At 42.3% G+C, this 18,431-nt stretch overlaps 1 protein-coding gene and 1 long non-coding RNA gene across 6 annotated transcripts in view; both read right to left on the bottom strand.

Annotated features, from left to right (window-relative positions):
- LOC109431667 (ion transport peptide-like) overlaps positions 1-18,431 on the bottom strand; it is a 121,891-nt gene that overhangs the window by 22,846 nt on the left and 80,614 nt on the right. For all 5 annotated transcript variants that reach the window (XM_062852600.1, XM_062852601.1, XM_019707918.3 and 2 more), the window contains exon 2: positions 10,298-10,515. In XM_062852600.1, coding sequence (XP_062708584.1) covers positions 10,298-10,515 — 218 coding nt within the window. The remainder of the gene's footprint in view (positions 1-10,297; positions 10,516-18,431) is intronic.
- Positions 445-934, bottom strand: LOC115259251 (uncharacterized). The gene is made up of 2 exons (XR_003894022.2): positions 695-934; positions 445-638 (listed from the first exon to the last, which is right to left on the bottom strand). It is a non-coding gene; the product is annotated as an uncharacterized LOC115259251 (long non-coding RNA).

Raw genomic sequence — 18,431 nt, 5'->3', positions numbered from 1 at the left:
AAGGACTTCTTCGCAAACGTGTTTTGCAGGCTTGTCCACATACACGGAGAAAAATAAATAGTAGAAACAGCCAATCTTTAATTTATTTTAACCAGGATTCCACATTGAATTTTGCACAAACAATACATTACGTTGCTTCAATAATGTGCATTAGTTAAAATAAACTCAAAAAATAGGCAACTCGATTTTTCAGACAGCAGATAAATTCAACCACGAATTGCTCGTAAGAAACAAAATTTTGGTTATTTTGTTTGACAGCTGCATAAATAACCAACAATGTTGATTGTTTGTAAACCATAATGTTAGTTTGAGACCACCAATTCATAGTTTCCATACAGCCAATTATTTGCTTGAAATAACTAATGGCATGGTTGTTCTACTCCCGTTCCTCCCATTTCGCTCCCTTTCTGTTTCCCATTGAATTCAATTGAAAACACCAATTCATCGTTTTCACGATTGATTTAATTTCTTATCATATTGACATACAAAATTGCCCACAAATCTCGCAGAGTACATTGTCATTGTTTCTGGTCCATCCTCGTTCAAGTTTTGGGCTAGGTTCTTGAGCAATGCCACTGTCATATAGTCAAACATCCTCGGGCTCATATCTTCGGGTTTATCCAGATTTTTAGGTATTCCTAAAAAAACATGTCACTTTTAGAATCATTAACATTGAAGCCCTCAGTATACAAACCTTATTGAAAATGTACAGCGTCACCTTCTTCGTTAGCGAGAAAGAGCTACGGGACTGCTACTGGAATCGGGATGGCTTCAGTCCAACATGATTTTCTTCATTTAGTTCAGTTTTCTTAATTTCAGTTCTTTATTTTTCCCGAAATCACTGTTGCTAAAAAATAAACAAGGCAGCGTTAATGGTCATCGAAACATGATTGAAACAAAACTTTGTACGGAATAATAAAAAGAACTTACCTTAATGTTTCTGTCTGCCTGTTTTCTCCGCCAGTCAAACTTTCATGATGACAACAATAATCCAGGAGCGAGAGCTCGACTGACGCGTCCCCAGCAAACGGTGGTGTGAACAAACTAATCATTTAGTTTGCTTCGAACAGTTTCTTAGATTGGAATTCACCCAACCAAATTTTTAGGTTACTTCCTCCGAAAGTATTGGTTTATTTCAACCAAAGTTCCAGATTGTTTTTGTCAACGAGGAACTTTTTTCATCAACCTAATTTTTGGTAAAAACGAATGAGTTATCTTGGTTTGAATCAAAGCAAGAACTACTTTGTAAGAACCAAATCGTTTAGGTAAAAAGCACTTAAAAAAATAATTTATTTGAAACGAAAGCTCAATCTAGAAACAATTATTTGTGAACCTTGGAACAAACAAAATCAGACTTTGAACGTCAACTAAAATTTTGGTTATTTCAATCTAGCTTGATTTCTCTCCGTGTAGCCTTGGTCGACTTCTTCTCCCGTATAACTTCGAGACACTCATCAGCGAGGAATCCGATCAGCAAGGATTTTGCCTTTTTATCCGCCTCTGCAAATTTGGCCTTCAAAGCATCTTGCGCGGGAGGGTCCTCCGTCAACGTATGGTCTACTCCCATTGCTTCCAGGTAAGCGCACACACGGAAACTCCAGTTATGAAACCCAGGTCCTCCCCGGAACTGCGGGATTCCGTTAACCGCTGCGTCTTTACTGGTCGAGCCCATAACCTATTGGGAATCTCGGTATACGTAAGGAACAAATCTTTATTTGATCTAACTTGGTTGGAGGTTTAACAAGAAGTGAAATGAAAAACTATGTGTCAAACTATGTCGGGATCACCAATGCCTACTTGATCTTCAACAAAACTTACCATACAAAAGCTGTTACGTGGGAGAGGAAGGGGGTCCAAAAAGATCAAATATCGCCTACGTAATATTTGAACGAACCCAAAACGTGACGTCATGCTCGTTTGGCTACACCGGCTACACGAACTGACAGTCCATTTGACTTCAGTTGTTTTTGCTTCCGCGAGTCTATGGTATCTATAGTATCTATAGTGTTTATTTGTTTTGACGAACTCGTTGTTTTGATTATTTTCGATCGCCTGTAAGGTATTTTAGGACCATTATTTCAGTAGTAATTTAGTATAGAGATAAGTGACATTTCAACACACGAACACTAGCGCAATTTTTTCCTCACACAAAAGTGCACGCCGATTGAAAGGCTATTCAGATTGCATATGCAAATATTACCCAATCGAATTGGGTAAAACGGGTAAATAATGATAAAACTAACGTCCGGGGCAAGAGTGCAAATATTTTCCTCGCAGTTTCACAACTACATCTACTAAAAAGGCACGCATACATTTGAACGTGATTACCTCTATAAAACTATAAAAGAAAACCTTGCGGCCGTGATAGTTCTACGCGAGTGCAATATTTATTGAAATGCAGTCGTTGTCGTTGCTGATAGTCATCTGTAGGATTTTGTTGACGTTGGTGTTTGTTCACAGCCAAGCCTGATTGAAGAATCACTAGGAGACGGTTCATCGGAAGTTGGCCACCAAAACGCCATTTGTTCCGCGATGGGGCAGGTGCCAGCCGGTGTCAGGACACATCGATGATTGCCAGGTGTGACGGACATCGAAATTGTTCCGGCATAGAAAAAGAAGCCGAGACGAAGAAGGCGATCGATCGGATGAATCTGACGGATAATCGGGACGATTTTTCAGCATGGGAAGCTGTTCACGAAGGAGCTGGAAGTGTTCGAACAGTGTAAACCGAGGCGGAAAATGGACCTGGAGGAGATTCTGGCGAACGATTGCGCAGACGAAATGCAGTCGCTGGGCAAGCGATTCCGGGCGCGATACATACTCGGCTTTTCTCGGAATGCACCGGGATGAATATACATACTTTGACGCTCAAGGATTACGGCAGGAAGCGACAGTGGAGGGTTGGCGAAATCAACGTTTTTGCATCGAATTTGGCTTTCAAGCAGTTTGAGTGAGTACTTATAACATGTCCCTAAAAATCTTAAGGGGTGATATACAAATTATGTCACGCAAAAATCAACCGTTTTCAAACACCCCCCATGTCACACTTTCTGTATGGGACATCATCATTTTTATATGGGTCGTCATGTTTTGTTAACCCTCTACTCCTTAAAGCGTAATATAATTTATGCATGGCCCCTACAATGCGTGTGTACAAATATTTGACCAAGCACAGATGAATGCTCAAACATCTGGTTTGACTCAATCAGATCTTCATTATAGTGCTAGTGAAATGTTGGTCCTACAGCTCATTGCTTGCCTAATATTTGATCCTGTGTTTTTAAGTAAGGGAGGATTAAATTTGAATATGAGGGAGAACGTCTATTAATTACGTAACGAAAAAAAGGTCCTCTCTCTATGCCTCACTTTTTGTATAAGAACTCTGAAATGTGTATAAGAGTCCTCGAACTTTGCTCAAGCAAAGCATGACGTGATTTATGGAAGTTCCCTACGGAATATGGCTACCGACTAAGTAAAGCTTTTGGGCGGTGGCATAGCCACTTTTTTGGCATTTTTTGTTAAAATTCTTTCATCATCAAACGGTTTGTACACAGTGAATATTCGTTCATTTGGTTTTTCTTTCTTCGTGTTCGTATATTTTAAGTGTTTCTTTCCATTGAGTTCGATAAACGCTACTAGTCAGCAGGGATGATCTTTTCAACTGCATCTGAACCATTCAAAATGGTCGTAGTGAGAGTATCACCCCGTTTGACGGTACTAAAATGGTCGCTTCGGATTGCTAATAAATTCAGATTTTCTCAACAAAAAACTGCAATATTGAGGTGGTTTCTACCTCCGATCTGGTCACGATCTTCAGTATTATCGAGATGGTTAGTGTTTGTTCATTCAATAAAGTGAAGAAAGCGCGAAGTAAGATTTGAATTTGTACCAGGTAACAGATCAGGAAACCCTCGGCTGACCACATATGCTCTAACCTAATGTGCGATAATTGGGCTCTCTGTGATTTATAGCAACGTTATAAACATAATACTAAAATATGCGGGCCGCTTGTGGAGTTGTGCGGCCCATTAACTTCTTTTAATTTTAGATACGATTTATTTTTGAAGAAATATCGACCCATATCATGGCGGGCGATTTTGGATGCCTGCGGTGTATTGTTCGTGCATGGTGGCTGTAGAATAGAGGAATAGGACGAATCGCAAATTTCGACAGTGAGCTCACAATTGGATTCAGAACTTGGATCTCTCATCAAGAATCGATAAGGACAGAAACAAAAGCGTGAATAACATCTGCAATCAAGCGAGACTGGAGCCCATCAGGACGTCGCAGCAGAGGCAAGTTCAGAGTTCAAACGTATTGATAATCATAGTAAATTATTATTATTATTATTATTATTGTTATAGCGGCAGGTGCCCAATATAGGTACACCTGCCCAAATGGTACAGGACCCTAGCATCATTACTTACTTTGTTATTAGTTTGATATCATAACTAATTTTGCTTTCGGATTGTTATCAATAACTGTTAAATAACAACATTTGTTATTGAAACATTTTACAAATTCATTGTTATTATGTTGTTATCGAAACCAACAAAATATGTTATTGAATAGGTCTACCAGGAACATTTTTTTGTTATGATTTTTGTTATTTTGCCGCTTATGACAGCCAAGTTTATAACATAATTTGTTATGTTAATAACATGAAAATAACTGATTTCATCACTCAGTTATTTTGCCAAAATAACACATTTTCTTATGCTGTTGTTATTCCCTTCTGCTCGGGAAGTCCACTGTGACTCTTTTACACAGGGTTGTTTACGATATTGAGAAAGCATTCACTCAAAAGCAATCTTGATATAGGAGAAAATCAAAATTGTTGTCAGTCTTAAGGCCAAACTAAGTGGGAAATGAAAGAGAACATTTGTTGAATCTACTTTCAAAGTCACGCTTGATAACGGTCTCTCAAGCGAACCGCAAATTTTAACCCAACTGCAGCGCAATTCGGAAAAGGGCACCTTTTACTCGCGTGACTCACCCGGGTGTTTGGGAAATCGCATATAATTCGATCCAATGCGAATAGCGGCACAATGAACCCAGCGGGTGGCCCCGCTGTCTGTATGTGTCCGCAAAAACCTGGCTGGCTGGTGTGGTTAATCGCATTAAAAGATGCAAACATCAGACATCTCCATTAAGTAACTCTATCCTGAGGCACAAGGACTGAGTGCCGGCACCTTGGGCGCGGCGGCGGCCATGGGTACAAATTTATGGTGACCCCCAACGATTGAACTTCTCCGGTGGAAGAATTCTGAGAAATCAACCATCGACCCGAACAACCACGGCCAGATTGACCGATCAAAAAGGCATAAATCGAAGAAAAAACACACCGATCCGCGCGCGCATGGAGGACCGATAATGAATGCAAAAATAATCATGCATAAAACTCTTGGAGAGTATGGTGGAAAAAAAAAGAAACAAATCGGACCGAAACCAGTGAAACAAGGAAAAACATTGCCGCCCCAACACGGTTCGGGGTGGTCAGCTTAAGAGAGAGAAAAAAATAAAGCTCCCGCACGGCACCAGCAGCCGCCACCACACGTACGTTGGTACTGGAGCTGGACTGGGAGAAACAGCAGTAACCAGAACTGGAAATTTATGTAAGAGATAAGACCAGAAGAAATCCACGCGTGAGGCCTCGCTTTTCTGAACATTGGTTTGACAATTTGCACCAGACTGGTTTGTGGAATAGGCCAGAATGTATTGCAGTAGATTCTTAGACTCCATCAAAATGTCGTATTGAAATTTTAAAATTATACATAAAATATATGATTTTCATGAGGACTGTTCAAAGAAGCTCGCAATGCTTTGAGGATTTCCCAAGAGTTTTTAAAAAAGACAACATCAAAATACGAAAAGCCTTAAGATATACTGAGACTGCAAGACAATTATTGAAATGTACAAATTAGTAGAAAAGTTGGACAGAAGGAAATGAAAAACCCTAGAGAGTTCTTGAAAGTCACACGACACGCGACATGAGACAAGACATAACACTTATCGTTCTTACAATCGTCAAGAAAAGATTAAAATTACCTTTACGTCGACCGGTTTCGGGCGTGATCTAGCCCATCTAGGTACAGGAAAATGTCCAACATTGTCCTGTAGATGGGCTAGATCGCGCCCGAAACCGGTCGACGTACAGGTAAATTTAATCTTTCCTTGACGAACGATAAGTCTTATGCAGGGCTGAAAATCGTCGCCGTACGACCAAAAAAGTCGACGACGAGAACGAAAACTAGATCGTCATTGTTGCTCGTTCCACATCGGATGACTCATTCAAGCCAGCGAATCGTCGTGAAGGGCTTGCGTCGTGACGAAAACAAAATCTTCATTCGCTTTGTTTAGTTCTTCGTCCAAGTGCATCTAGCCGACGGAGTCAATGTTGCCACCAGCAACACACAAAAAAAAAGATGTTAATAAAAAAATATTTGCACCTGGAATCAAACAACGGACCTCTAGATTGCCAATCCAGCACTCTTACCAACTGAGCTAGTGAGGTTTCACATCATCGTAAGTGCCGAAACGCCAATAAAAGCTATTCCCAGTTGGCGTTCGCTTGGCCCGTCGTCGCTCATTTCCAGGGAACAAAGGGGACGACGGAAAAGTTGGTGGGTGACTATTTATGATTGAGCTTCGTCGTGACGCCCGCAGTCGGCGACGAAAAGGCTAATCGTCACCGTTGTTCTTTCGGACGAAGATTGTTTTATTGTTATCTTCACGCAGTGGTGACGAGAAGGACGATTGTCAACCCTGGTCTTATGTCTTGTCTCATGTCGCGTCTCGTGTGTGTGTCGTGAAGTTCTTACGTTAGCATAAACTGTAAAAGTTAATAGTTCTAGAAGGTCTCCATAAAAAAAGACAAATCAATCAACCCTAGAGGGTATACCACAAACTTTGCAGAACCACAACAGATTCTTGTAAATACTAAATTGTTAAACCAGATACAACTACTATTGGGTGATAATTCTTGAATCGAAAGCTTTACCCAATAAATATTTGAACGAATTGATCTCTCTGATTTTGACATCGTTTCTCCAGGCCTGCCAACGACTTCACATGGTTTCCGTATTTTGAACCAGTCTAAAACGACCAACTTCAGTGCAGCGTTTCAACGGCGTAAGCTTTTCCTTGGATGCAGTTTGGCTTCTCCAGTACAACAAATTCAGGTTTTCATCCTTTGAGCTCACTACGACGCAGTTCGAGGGGCCGTGATCGCGGTTGGTTGATGCAGTGCACCTCTTTCCTGATGTAGCAGCAGCAAGCATGGCTGGTTGATCAGTGTACGATCTGCACTTTTCGATAGTTTCGACCGAAGCCCGTGTCGGCATTTACGTCTTCATCAATTACTTTCCTTCGGGCGGCGGCGGTGCCCTTTCTGCTCCACAAACCCAGAGTAAAACTTTGCAATTGGCTCACCACTAATCAGCTCTGTTTGTTTGAATTTGTTTTCATTCCGCAGGACGGGATTTTAATGAATGAGGTCTGACTGAACTAGCGCTGGTGTGTCTACAGAGTGATGGAGTATTATACAAAGTTGTTCTGTTGAGACCTTTAGTACTTGTCCACGGGGTTTCAGATTGTTAGTTTTTTATTGGAAAACATTGTTCAGAGCTTAAAAATGTTCCAAATTGTAGTATCATGTTATTCGTTTATTGTCCTGCTAACTCAAAAACAAGTTGTATGCAAATTTGGCTGACACCTAATGAAACCATGTGATGTTTCAGTGCGAGCTAACTCATTAGCCAATTCATTTCCAGCGATGGAAGAATGGCCCAGGTATTGACTGGTTTGCTGAATATGATACACCGCGCGGCCTTTGTAATGTTCCAAACGCGCATTTGCAGGAAATTCCACGCGGCAAATCCTCTTGGAAAGGAACAACCGCACTTGAGGAAACGCCGCAATGTAATCTCCCATAAGAATTGAGTAAAAGGGGAGCAAAAAACGCGGCTGTTCCTTTCCTCAGGGATTTGCCGCGTGTACTTTTGGGTAAATGCGCTAATACCCATCCAAGATGAACAGTGTTTGCTTAATTCAGCTCCTCGATTTGAGTTTGACAAGCGGTAACTATTTTCGACCTAGAGTTGGCCGAAGCAAGTGCTTTAAGAGCAGCATGGCTATCTGAACAGGAGTACATTACTTTGCCCATTACGTGCTGAAGTGTCGATTGCACTCTGGGCACATAAGAGCAAAGATTTCAGCCTGAAAAACGGTGAAGTGTCTTCCAAGTGAGTAAGACTGATACAGCCTTCGTTCACGAGAATAAACACCAGCATCTGCTCGAACTTCGAGAAGGGAGCCATCAGTGTAACATACTTCTTCTTCTTCTTAATGGCTCGACGTTCGCATTAGAACTTGGCCTGTCTCTCTTCAACTTAGTGGTCTTAGAGCACTTCCACAGTTATTAATTGAAGGGCTTTCTTTGCCTGCCATTGCATGAATTTTGAACATTGTGAGGCAAGTACAATGATACACTATGCCCAGGGAGGTGGGAAAATTTTCCCGAACCGAACGGGAATCGGACCCGCCGTCTCCGGATCGGCGATCCATAGCCTTAAGGACAAACGTCTTGAAATCCCGCTTCAACAGTGCATCAGAACTTCAAACGCACAAATTTCAAGAAGCAAGCTTCAAACAACAGTGCATTTTACTATTCTGTTCTTGCTCACTTGTAATAAGATTAAAATAAGAAGGTCAGGTGCGCTGGTTTTGTTTACGAAGAGATTTGTGCACTCGAAATCGTGAGTAGGTGCCAAGGTCGGCCATTGTGGCGGTCATTTTGGGATTCTAACAAGTTTGTCCTTAACCACCAGGCTAACTGGAGACCCCCAGTGTAACATATGATGCCATCTGAAATACTTCTTTCCAGATATCCAGGTGTCCTCTCGTCCCGGGAAGGGAATGTCGTGAAAAATGTCCTATATGGCAAATTACAAGCATTTGTAAGATCACTTGGAGCAAGGACAATTTTGTTCCAATTCACCAAAAGTGGATACAACGAGGTGTGTGTTGATGTGCGGTTCCAGGAGTGTCCTCTAGTCAATCGAGTGCCGATAGGCAGTAAGTGTAAGAAAGTGCTTCTTGTTTGAGATGAATGTGTACTGGGGCAACGTCAAAGAGAACTTCGAGCGCTGCCGTGGAAGTTGAAGAGAACGCTCCAGACATCGCCATAAAGCATATCCTTTGTAGATGGGCTAATTTTGCACTTCTGCCTCAACACAAGACAGGCCAATATTGGTCGAACAACAGTTGTGTAAATCCATTTGATATACTTGGCTTTAAGACCCCATGTTGTACAAAGGTTCGCCGACATTGCCTGAAAGCCATACAAGCTTTCTTGATTCTGAACTCAATGTGAGGTGTCCAGAAAAGCTTGGAATAAAGAATGACTCCAACGTACTTTACATGTTCAGTCGCATCGATTTCAGAATCAAAGAGACGCAAAGTCGAACGCCATTACGGTTTTGCCTTTCCGTAAAAAGAACAATAGATGTTTTACTCGGATTAACCGAAAGGCCATATTGGCGACACCAACCCTCAACTACCTGGAGGGCGCTTCGCATCAGGTCGAAAAGGGTGGTGATACACATACCAATTAACAATGCTAGATAGTCGTCGGCAAAACCATAAGTAGGAAAACCGCTATTAATGAGTTGCCTCAATACCGTATCTGCTACGAGATTCCACAAAAGCGGTGACAAGACTCCCCCTTGAGGGCATCCACAATCACTCAATTTCCTAATCGCTGCTATACGCAATGTCGAGAAGAGATATCGGTTTTGGAGCATTTGGTTAATCCAATTGGAAATCATTGGAGATATACCATGACTCCGTGCGGCTTCCAATATGGTATCGAAAGGCACGTAGTCAAAGGCATCGTCGATATCTAAGAAAACACTCAAAATATGGATAAGTTCGATCCTCTTGGGTGGGAATAAGAACCATTGAAAGATTCTGCTCAGTCGGTTAAAAACTGAGCTGGCGCAAACAATTTCTAGTTTGTATGGAGTTTTCAGGCCAATAACATGGGAAATTAGATGACCCCCAGTCCTTGCTTTAGCACGCCGGTTTGTCACGATCGATGTTGCTCAGAATGTAACAGGGTAGTTTTCTCTTGAGACAGACCAATAGTTAATTTTTGTTTCGCTGTGTTATGAACTTTCCTAAATATCTCAAATGCTAGTTTTGACTGTTGAGAAATTTAGTAAGGCTACAGAAGGTAGTGTTAGTAAGTGTTAGTAACAATTATTATAGAAAATGACATATATTACACAACACTCACTTGCAGAAGGACAGAATCTGTGGCTCGCGGAACAACGAGTAGCAGTCTTCGCATATCCGATCCAGCCGGTAGAAGATCGCTTTGTTGAACTGTCCTTTGCACTCGATGTCGAAAAACGAACTTCGCTTGGCGACACTGTGGTGAGGTAACGCGACGGCTGCCAGAGGTACCAGTGCGATTATCAGTGCCAACGAAAGCGCTAGGTTGCGGGAACACATCTAGAAATGGATCAGAAGGAGAAAAATCGAATTAGTATGTTTGACGAATGGACCTCATTTTCGGCGGCGTCTGTGGCGGAAATTGCCGCCAATGAAAATGAGTTGCTAAACGGAGATGTAAACACACGCTTGCCTGACTTGTGAACCTGACAGGAAAGATACGCGCGAAAACTGGTAGGATTTATTTGTCTGACAACTCGATACACGCGCCTGTCGTCTTGATTAACGATGTTTGCTATTTTGCGAATTGATGACAAACGGATGGCGAAGATGGTTCGTTTCAAAGTTGCTGGTCGAAAAAGTGTACGGTCAATTTTTCTCTGACCAAAACGCACGTTTTTGCCATTCATTGTCATTGGGTTTTCCCACCCACCCGCAGGTACAAGTCTCGTGAGAATAACTGCGGCCAGATTTATGGCGACAGACAGCTTTGCATGTAGAATTTTTTCTCAGCAAGCAAAAATAAACCAATTAACTGTGACACATGTTTTTCTTATGTGAAGTATGTGCCGCAGTTGTGAGGGCATAGTGCGTTGCGAATTTGGACATAATTGATGATCGTGTCGAGTATAAGCGTAAAATATATCAAACATTCATCTTTTGATTTGACGCTAATCATTTAACGGAATAGTTTCTGGGACCTTTTTTTTGTTAATTTTATGAATTCTCTCAATTAACCGCATAAAAACATTTCTCACCGTGCCCACATCTTGAAATTCTGCAACATTGTGCACCGGCAAAATATCACCCACAAAATCGCAACACATCTTCATCTCGTTACCTGCATATAAAAAACATGTTTCGGGAGGAAGCGAGAAAGTCAACCAAAATAAAGAAAAGATCGCCCGGCTTGATCGGCCAGTCTACCACCCGCGGGGGAATTTAAATGAATGAACGTGCTATACGTTATTTAATATCTTAATCTTCCAATCCCGACCCAATAGAAGAGCGAAAAAACGAGAAAATCACTGCGGGCCAACAGCGACCCAAGTATAAGGGGTGGTGGTGGGGGAAAGGATTTAGCAAACATGAGTACGACGCGTAATGGGGACAAGTTGGGGGGGAGCATGGGCGACGAGACGACTGCGCTGTGTGTCTTCAAGCACCGCCGACCGCCACACCGAAGCAGCACTTCAGAGAAGGAAGGAGCGACAAAAATCGGAAAGGTTATAAATAAACCACAAAATGAATCTGTTCCACCTTATGGGAATCTCTGTGTTGCTGCCGTTGTTGGCTGAGGCGACACACTGCATGCAGTTGGAGGTCTCGGGGAGACGGCCGGTGAGACTTGCGTGGCGACACTGGGTCCGTAGGGGGGAGGGAGGTAGACACACCGCAGGAAAATCGGTGGTCCCCTGTGGACGACGACGACGTGAGATTCGCATTTCAAAAGGAAAAGCCGACCGGCTCGTGTGATCGGTGGACGCGACTGAGGAAGGCAGAAAAGAATGAATGGTTGCTCGAGAAACCTGATGTCACATATTTCGCGGGTGCGGTTTATGGCGAGCAGCACCGTTCGATGGGGTGGCTTTGATACACGTTGCATTGGGCCATTTCGTCGAATTGGCTTGATTTGGTTGAAAGGTGGAAGCAGAACTTCGACGAACACCTGAATGTAGGCTCGAAGCAATAAATGACTTCGTAGGTATGCCATGAGGCGGAAACCAACAAATGTCCAATCTTATGTGTAGCGTCGTAGCTTGGTCCCCCGTATCAGTGCAGCGGGAATCAGTCCATCGGCGGAGAAATCGTCAGCCATAAAGAACTTTCGGGTGCCACAGTCCAAGGAGGAGGTCAGAAGTTTCCTGGGCTTAGTTAATTTCGTTGGGCATTTCGTACCACACTTGTCGACAAGAACAGAGCCACTCCGCCAATTCGTACGAGGAACCGTAGATTCGTTTGGACAGGAACAACTTGCAGCTTTCAACGATTTGAAGAATGAACTTTCTCAAAACGTGAGAACGCTAGGATTCTATGACCCACAAGATATCACGGAGCTATATGTCGATGCTTCTGCTGTAGGATTAGGTGCAGTTCTCGTGCAGAGGGATAAAGAGAACATACCGAGAGTCATCAGTTTTGCGTCGAAAGGATTATTGTCGACCGAACGTATCTATCCTCAAACACAGCGAGAGGCGCTCGCCGTCGTTTGGGCGGTAGAGAAGTTTTATCTCTATTTGTATGGGCTCAGATTTAGCATCTTTTCCGACCACAAGGCACTAGAGTACATCTTTAGTGGGAAGCATAGGGATGGACGACGAGCGTGCTCTAGAGCAGAATCATGGGCCTTGCGCTTGCAGCCTTATGATTTTGAGGTGAAATACATCCCTGGCTCGACCAATATATCGGACATTCTGTCTCGCCTGTGTCCCCAAGATGAGCCACCCTTCGACGAAGCCTCGGAACATTTTCTGTTTGCGATTGGAGAGGGTCCACTAGCAATAACTCTGGAAGAAATAAGAGTGGAAACGGCCAACGACGAAGTGCTTCCGGCAGTTATCATTGCCCTTGAGAATAATGAATGGCCTGAAAAGCTCTTCCGATACCAAGCTTTCGCGAATGAATTGGGAGTTATTGATCAAGTTGTAGTACGTAACGATAGAATTGTTCTACCCAAGAAGCTGCGCTCTAGAGCTTTGGACATTGCTCATCGAGGTCATCCGGGAATTGTCACAATGCGGCGAAACCTTAGAGAAAGGGTTTGGTGGCCTTGCATGGATCGCGAGGTAACTGAGAGAGTTCAAGAGTGTCTAGGATGCACGGCTGTAAGCAGGCAATTTCCACCAGAACCGATGCTCAGGAAAGAGATGCCGGAAAGAGCGTGGCAAGAAATTGCCATTGATTTTTTCACAGCAAAGGAGTGCGCAACGTTCCTTGTGGCAGTTGATTATTTTAGCCGGTATTTGAAGGTAATCGAGATGAAGACCACGACAGCTGCGAAAACCATTGAAGCCCTGGAAGCGATTTTTGCTGAACAGTCCTACCCCGAGAAAATTCGCTGTGATAATGGACCGCCTTTTTCCAGCGAAGAATTTTCGATGTACTGTCAAGGTAAGATTCATTGTTGTTTGTTAAAGAAGGGGAGTTTATTATCCATTCACTGATCATTGATAGGTAAGGGCATCAAGTTGATACACACAATTCCATACTGGCCTCAGATGAACGGTCTCGTCGAAAGACAAAACCAGGGCATCTTGAGGGCCTTGCGTATCGCGAAAGTAATGAAGCAGGACTGGCGCAAGGCTGTCACCGAGTACGTTCATGCTTATAACACTACTCCGCATTCTGTCACGGAGACGGCGCCATTGGAGCTCTTATTGGGCAGGCCAATTAAGGATATGCTACCATCGGTCAGAACCGAGCCAGAGTTGCGGTACGAGAGTATTCGCGACAACGATGCAATGAAAAAGATGGCAGGGAAAATTTATGCGGATAAGAGACGACATGCAAAGTCTTCTGACATCTCCGTCGGGGATATGGTGATGATAAGAAACTACGACATGGGAAAGCTGGAGCCCAATTTCCGAATGGAGCGTTTCAAGGTGATTGAAAAAGTAGGAAGTGACACGATCGTAATGAGCGAAGAAGGGGTTAAGTATCGACGCCCAATAAGTCACCTCAAGAAATGGTCATCGCCGAAATCAACGTTGGAGGAAGAACCGTTACTTTCGGATACAACGCCAGCGATACCAGCGAATGAAGGATCGAAACCTGACATAACTCTTCCCCAAACCACAGGAACAAGAAAACGCAAATCGTCCATGCACCATGGTGCTGAACCAAAACGTAGGTCCAGGAGATCACCTACGCGATACAGTCCGTAGAAAGCGTTCAAGTTAAAGTTGCAGACCTGTTGCATTTATTTTATTTTTTTCTTGTATAAATAAAACTTAAAAAAAAACAACACATTTTATTACTTTCTTGTTTGTTTCATTTCTTCGGAGTGGAGAAAGGATGTAGAGTCATATATTATACATTCAAGAGATTGGGAAACACTGAATAAATCCCTGTATGTTGGGAGTGTGTATTGGTGGACACTTTGGCACGACTGCTGTTAATATTGGGAGAGAGCATTATTCGTGGTAAGACATTCAAGTGAGGAGGACGCATCGTACGGGGGACCAAGCTACGACGCTACATTATGGAAGTGAAGGATCTCATCGTGCATGTCAAGATCAATAAGGCAGTTGGGTAGATAGGCATGACTGATAAGAGCCGTGTTGGATGATTCGGTTGAAATGTCTCGATTGTTCCAATAGATTTGGGAAATGAGACAAAGTAAGTAAACTACTTTTCAACATTTTTACGAATTTCAGTGAATTCAGTCAATTTATTCGTGTCGCGTACCATTTGACCGAAAGTGTGTTAAAAGCAAATTTTATCTAACTAACTAACACCAGTTTTTGAGCTTAAGAAATTTTAGCCAATGTAAACTCAAGTTGTAAGTCAAATTTCATTTGTTTTTAATATTAATATCAGCAACTGTTCCTAATATGAATCAACCCAATTGACGTCAGTCGCGACACGTTCCAAAACACAAGACGCTACGAAGAAATTAAAACCACATTAACACCTCATAAACCTAATGATGTAGCTATAACTATATTGCCTCTTAATATGTCATAACTATCCACGCCCGAGTCGTAAAATATCGTCTACACGCGTTGCCGCCGCCGCCATCGACGACAACTACGCTGATGACGACAGTGCCCTAGGTGTCAATAAACCGCCTTCCGGAAGCGTGCGAATTTTCCGATTTACCACAACAGCAAACGTCACGTATAAATCATGGGAATGCCTTTCGATGATAAACAAATTAAGACGCTAATCGTTTCTAAGCTTTATACCTGGAACAGGTGTCTTCGAATTTATGGGTGCCTGGGGTTTCTGTTAGAAAAGAACACGTGCTTGAAAATGTTAGCACTTGACCTGTTTGAAATGTAGAATCACGCGTTGCTTCAACGTTCAACAATTTGAAAGAGGATAGCAACATGTGCGCGTAACCAATCTGTTTAGCATCGAGCACAGTTTACCAAGAGATCAGAAAATTGCTAAGATTGAAACACACCAAATTGTTTGAACAAAAAAAAAATCAGCAAAATAAATTGCTGAATTTTAGCAACATTTTTGCTGAATTTCAGCACAACGTTGCTGATCAACTGTGAATATTGCTGGATGGTTCAGCAAGTAGAAAAATAATTGCTGATACTCAGTAAATTCGTATTGATGAATGAAATCAGCACAAAAAAATCAGCAAAGTTTGCTGAATACCAGCAAACAAAATTTGTAGTGTAGGTGAGATCTTTCCGATTCATTCTTTGTAAACTATATTGTTATAAGACCATTCGGTATTTTCACCATCTTTACATATATCGAAAGCTGTTTCAGGTCTGAACGCTTTCTAAGTTGATCATAGGACTATTACTTAATATTCATGAACAGTAGTGACATAGCCAAAGTGGTGAATTCATTGCTCATCGACATGATCATGCCTAAGGCGAGCTAGGTTCAAAACCAGATTCAATGAAGAATCTTTCCAAATTGTTATATTTCACTGAGCTAAGAAGCCGATTATATTTAGCTGATCCTATGGTTCCATCGATAAGTGCCTGGAACAAGGGATGAGAAATGTCACAAAAGTGTCATTTCGTTTATTTGCTAATTTCACTGCACTTAGTCGGAAATAATAATTGGTGGTCTCCAGCTAGCCTAATGGTGAAGGCTGTGGATTGCCAATCTGGAGACGGCGGATTCCATTCCCGTTCCTGTCGGGAAAATTTTCGCGGCTCCCTGGGCATAGTGTATCATAGCCCTTCAATTAATAACTGTGGAAGTGCTCAAAGAACACAAAGTTGAAGTGAGGCAGGCTAAGTCCCAGTGGGGACGTCGAGCCATAAAGAAGAAGAAGAAGAAGAAGAAGAAGAAGAAGAAGCAACGGCGATATTATTGATTATCCATAACTAAACAGAGTTATGGACTGGATGCGTACGAACAGAAATTCACACCGAAAGTGGTGTAAATAGAAACATGTCATGACATTCTTTATGAAATTCTGTGACATTTTCCATCCCTGGGACTACAGCCTGACCGTAGTAATCGAAGTATAACTTTAAAAGAAACTGGTCAATTTATGTGTTTCAAAAATAGCGTGAACGTTTTTGGTGGACTGTTAAGAACTTTGCTCAGTGGACTAATGCAGTTCAGCGTTTTACGTTTAATAAGATTGCATATAGATGTGCACAGACTTGATAGCAATACCTTTAGAATTGAAACAAAAACTTTTCCTTATATACCTCCCATGCAGCTCACTCCCACTGCAATTCCCAAGCCAATAAATTAGGATTTCTTTCGCCAATTACCATATCAAAGCCATCGCCGCTGGTTCTGTCGGTGCAACTTTGCAAAGATGTGTTAAAAATATAACATCTGAATATTCAAACAACGGATTACACGAGTCCATTAATTTTCGCAAAGTTATACCCGCACATATGTAGATTCCCATAAGCCCCTTTGCTCGCGCGCGCTGCTGCGCCATTTCCATCGCGCCGGTTGGACCTAAGTCCATCATCCTATCTGCATGCAGAAACTGCACAAACCACACTCCAAATGTATTCGCAACAAACCAAAGCAAAAGCAGCAAGAAGAAAAAAAATGAACTCAAAAGTAGCTTCAAAGGAAGAAACTCTCATTCGGTGAATGAAATATGTCCAACAGGTGTTCAGTTCGCGGCGGGTCGCCGCCACTAAAAACACAAATTTAATATCGGATTGCCATTTCCCACCGCCCGCCAGCCAGGGCTGGGTGGCGGGAGAATACGGTGCGTTTGTCGTTCGGTTTCGTTTTGCCTGATTGAGGTAGGGTGAGCCATACTTACCTGGAAAACATAAAACTCGAAAAAATGAAAAAGGAAACTGTAGTTTTAGACTCCCGAAACACAAGTGAAAATTTTACCGAAATCGAACAAGTCTAAGGGGACGCCTAAAGTGGTCTTCTTACTTCACCGGGCCGTGCCCCGGTCCTCGATTTCTTTCTAACGATATCTATGGCGTGATTCTCACTTGCCCGTGTGACGTAAAACACGTCATAGTAATCGCATGTTAGAAATCGATGACCAGAGCACGGCCGGAGCCCGGCACGGTCCCGGCCCGGTGTAATGGGAATAGCCTTTAAAGAATTTGAAGTTGTAAGAAAACTTGGTTAGCAACAAGCAAGTTTTAGATTTTTCTCTCTAGGTGGTCCTAGATATGTACCATTTCCATCACTTTTCTCACTAGCGTCAAATCACTTTGAAGTCTCCGGCGCAAAGTTTTTTAATATAAAGTTAAATACCTACAGGTTTATCAAAATAGGCATTGAATGAACGCTTACAGCAGCATCTAGCGGAAAAATTTAAAACTTGTCTTTTTTGCATATGTTTGGCCAGGTTTCCTTTTACTAACTTCAAACTTGTTGAGCGCCTCCTTAGACTCAATCGAATTCTGTCAAATTTGTGACATTTTTCGAGTTTTATGTTTTCCTCATATGTGTGGGCCACCCTGATGGTGCTTCGTCGGAAATAATGTGCGCAAATTGTAATCGAACGCTGCTGCCGCGGCTGAAGAGAAGTCAGCGGATTGCGAAAAAAAAGTGCTTGTGGGGAACTACGACGTATTGGGTGAGTCACACGCGGCGGTTTGACGGTGCGGTAGTGTGAACATTTGACTGTTTGAATATTAATGCGCGTTTTTTTTTTGGTTTAGTTCTCATAGCTTAATCACGTTCCAGAATATGGAGCTGTTAGCATCACATTAGTAGAATTATGTAGAATAGATAGGATCTATCTATAGCAGAGAGTAATGGCATGTTATATTTTTAAAACAATCCATCGCATTTGATAGAAAATTGCTTCAAAATTGTGAGATAGACTAGAAAAATAA

The sequence above is a fragment of the Aedes albopictus genome, chromosome 2, assembly GCF_035046485.1.
Source record: "Aedes albopictus strain Foshan chromosome 2, AalbF5, whole genome shotgun sequence".
NCBI classification, from domain to species: Eukaryota; Metazoa; Arthropoda; class Insecta; order Diptera; family Culicidae; genus Aedes; species Aedes albopictus.
Note: the sequence above shows the minus strand (reverse complement) of the source record. Positions and strands in the feature narration are given on the sequence as shown.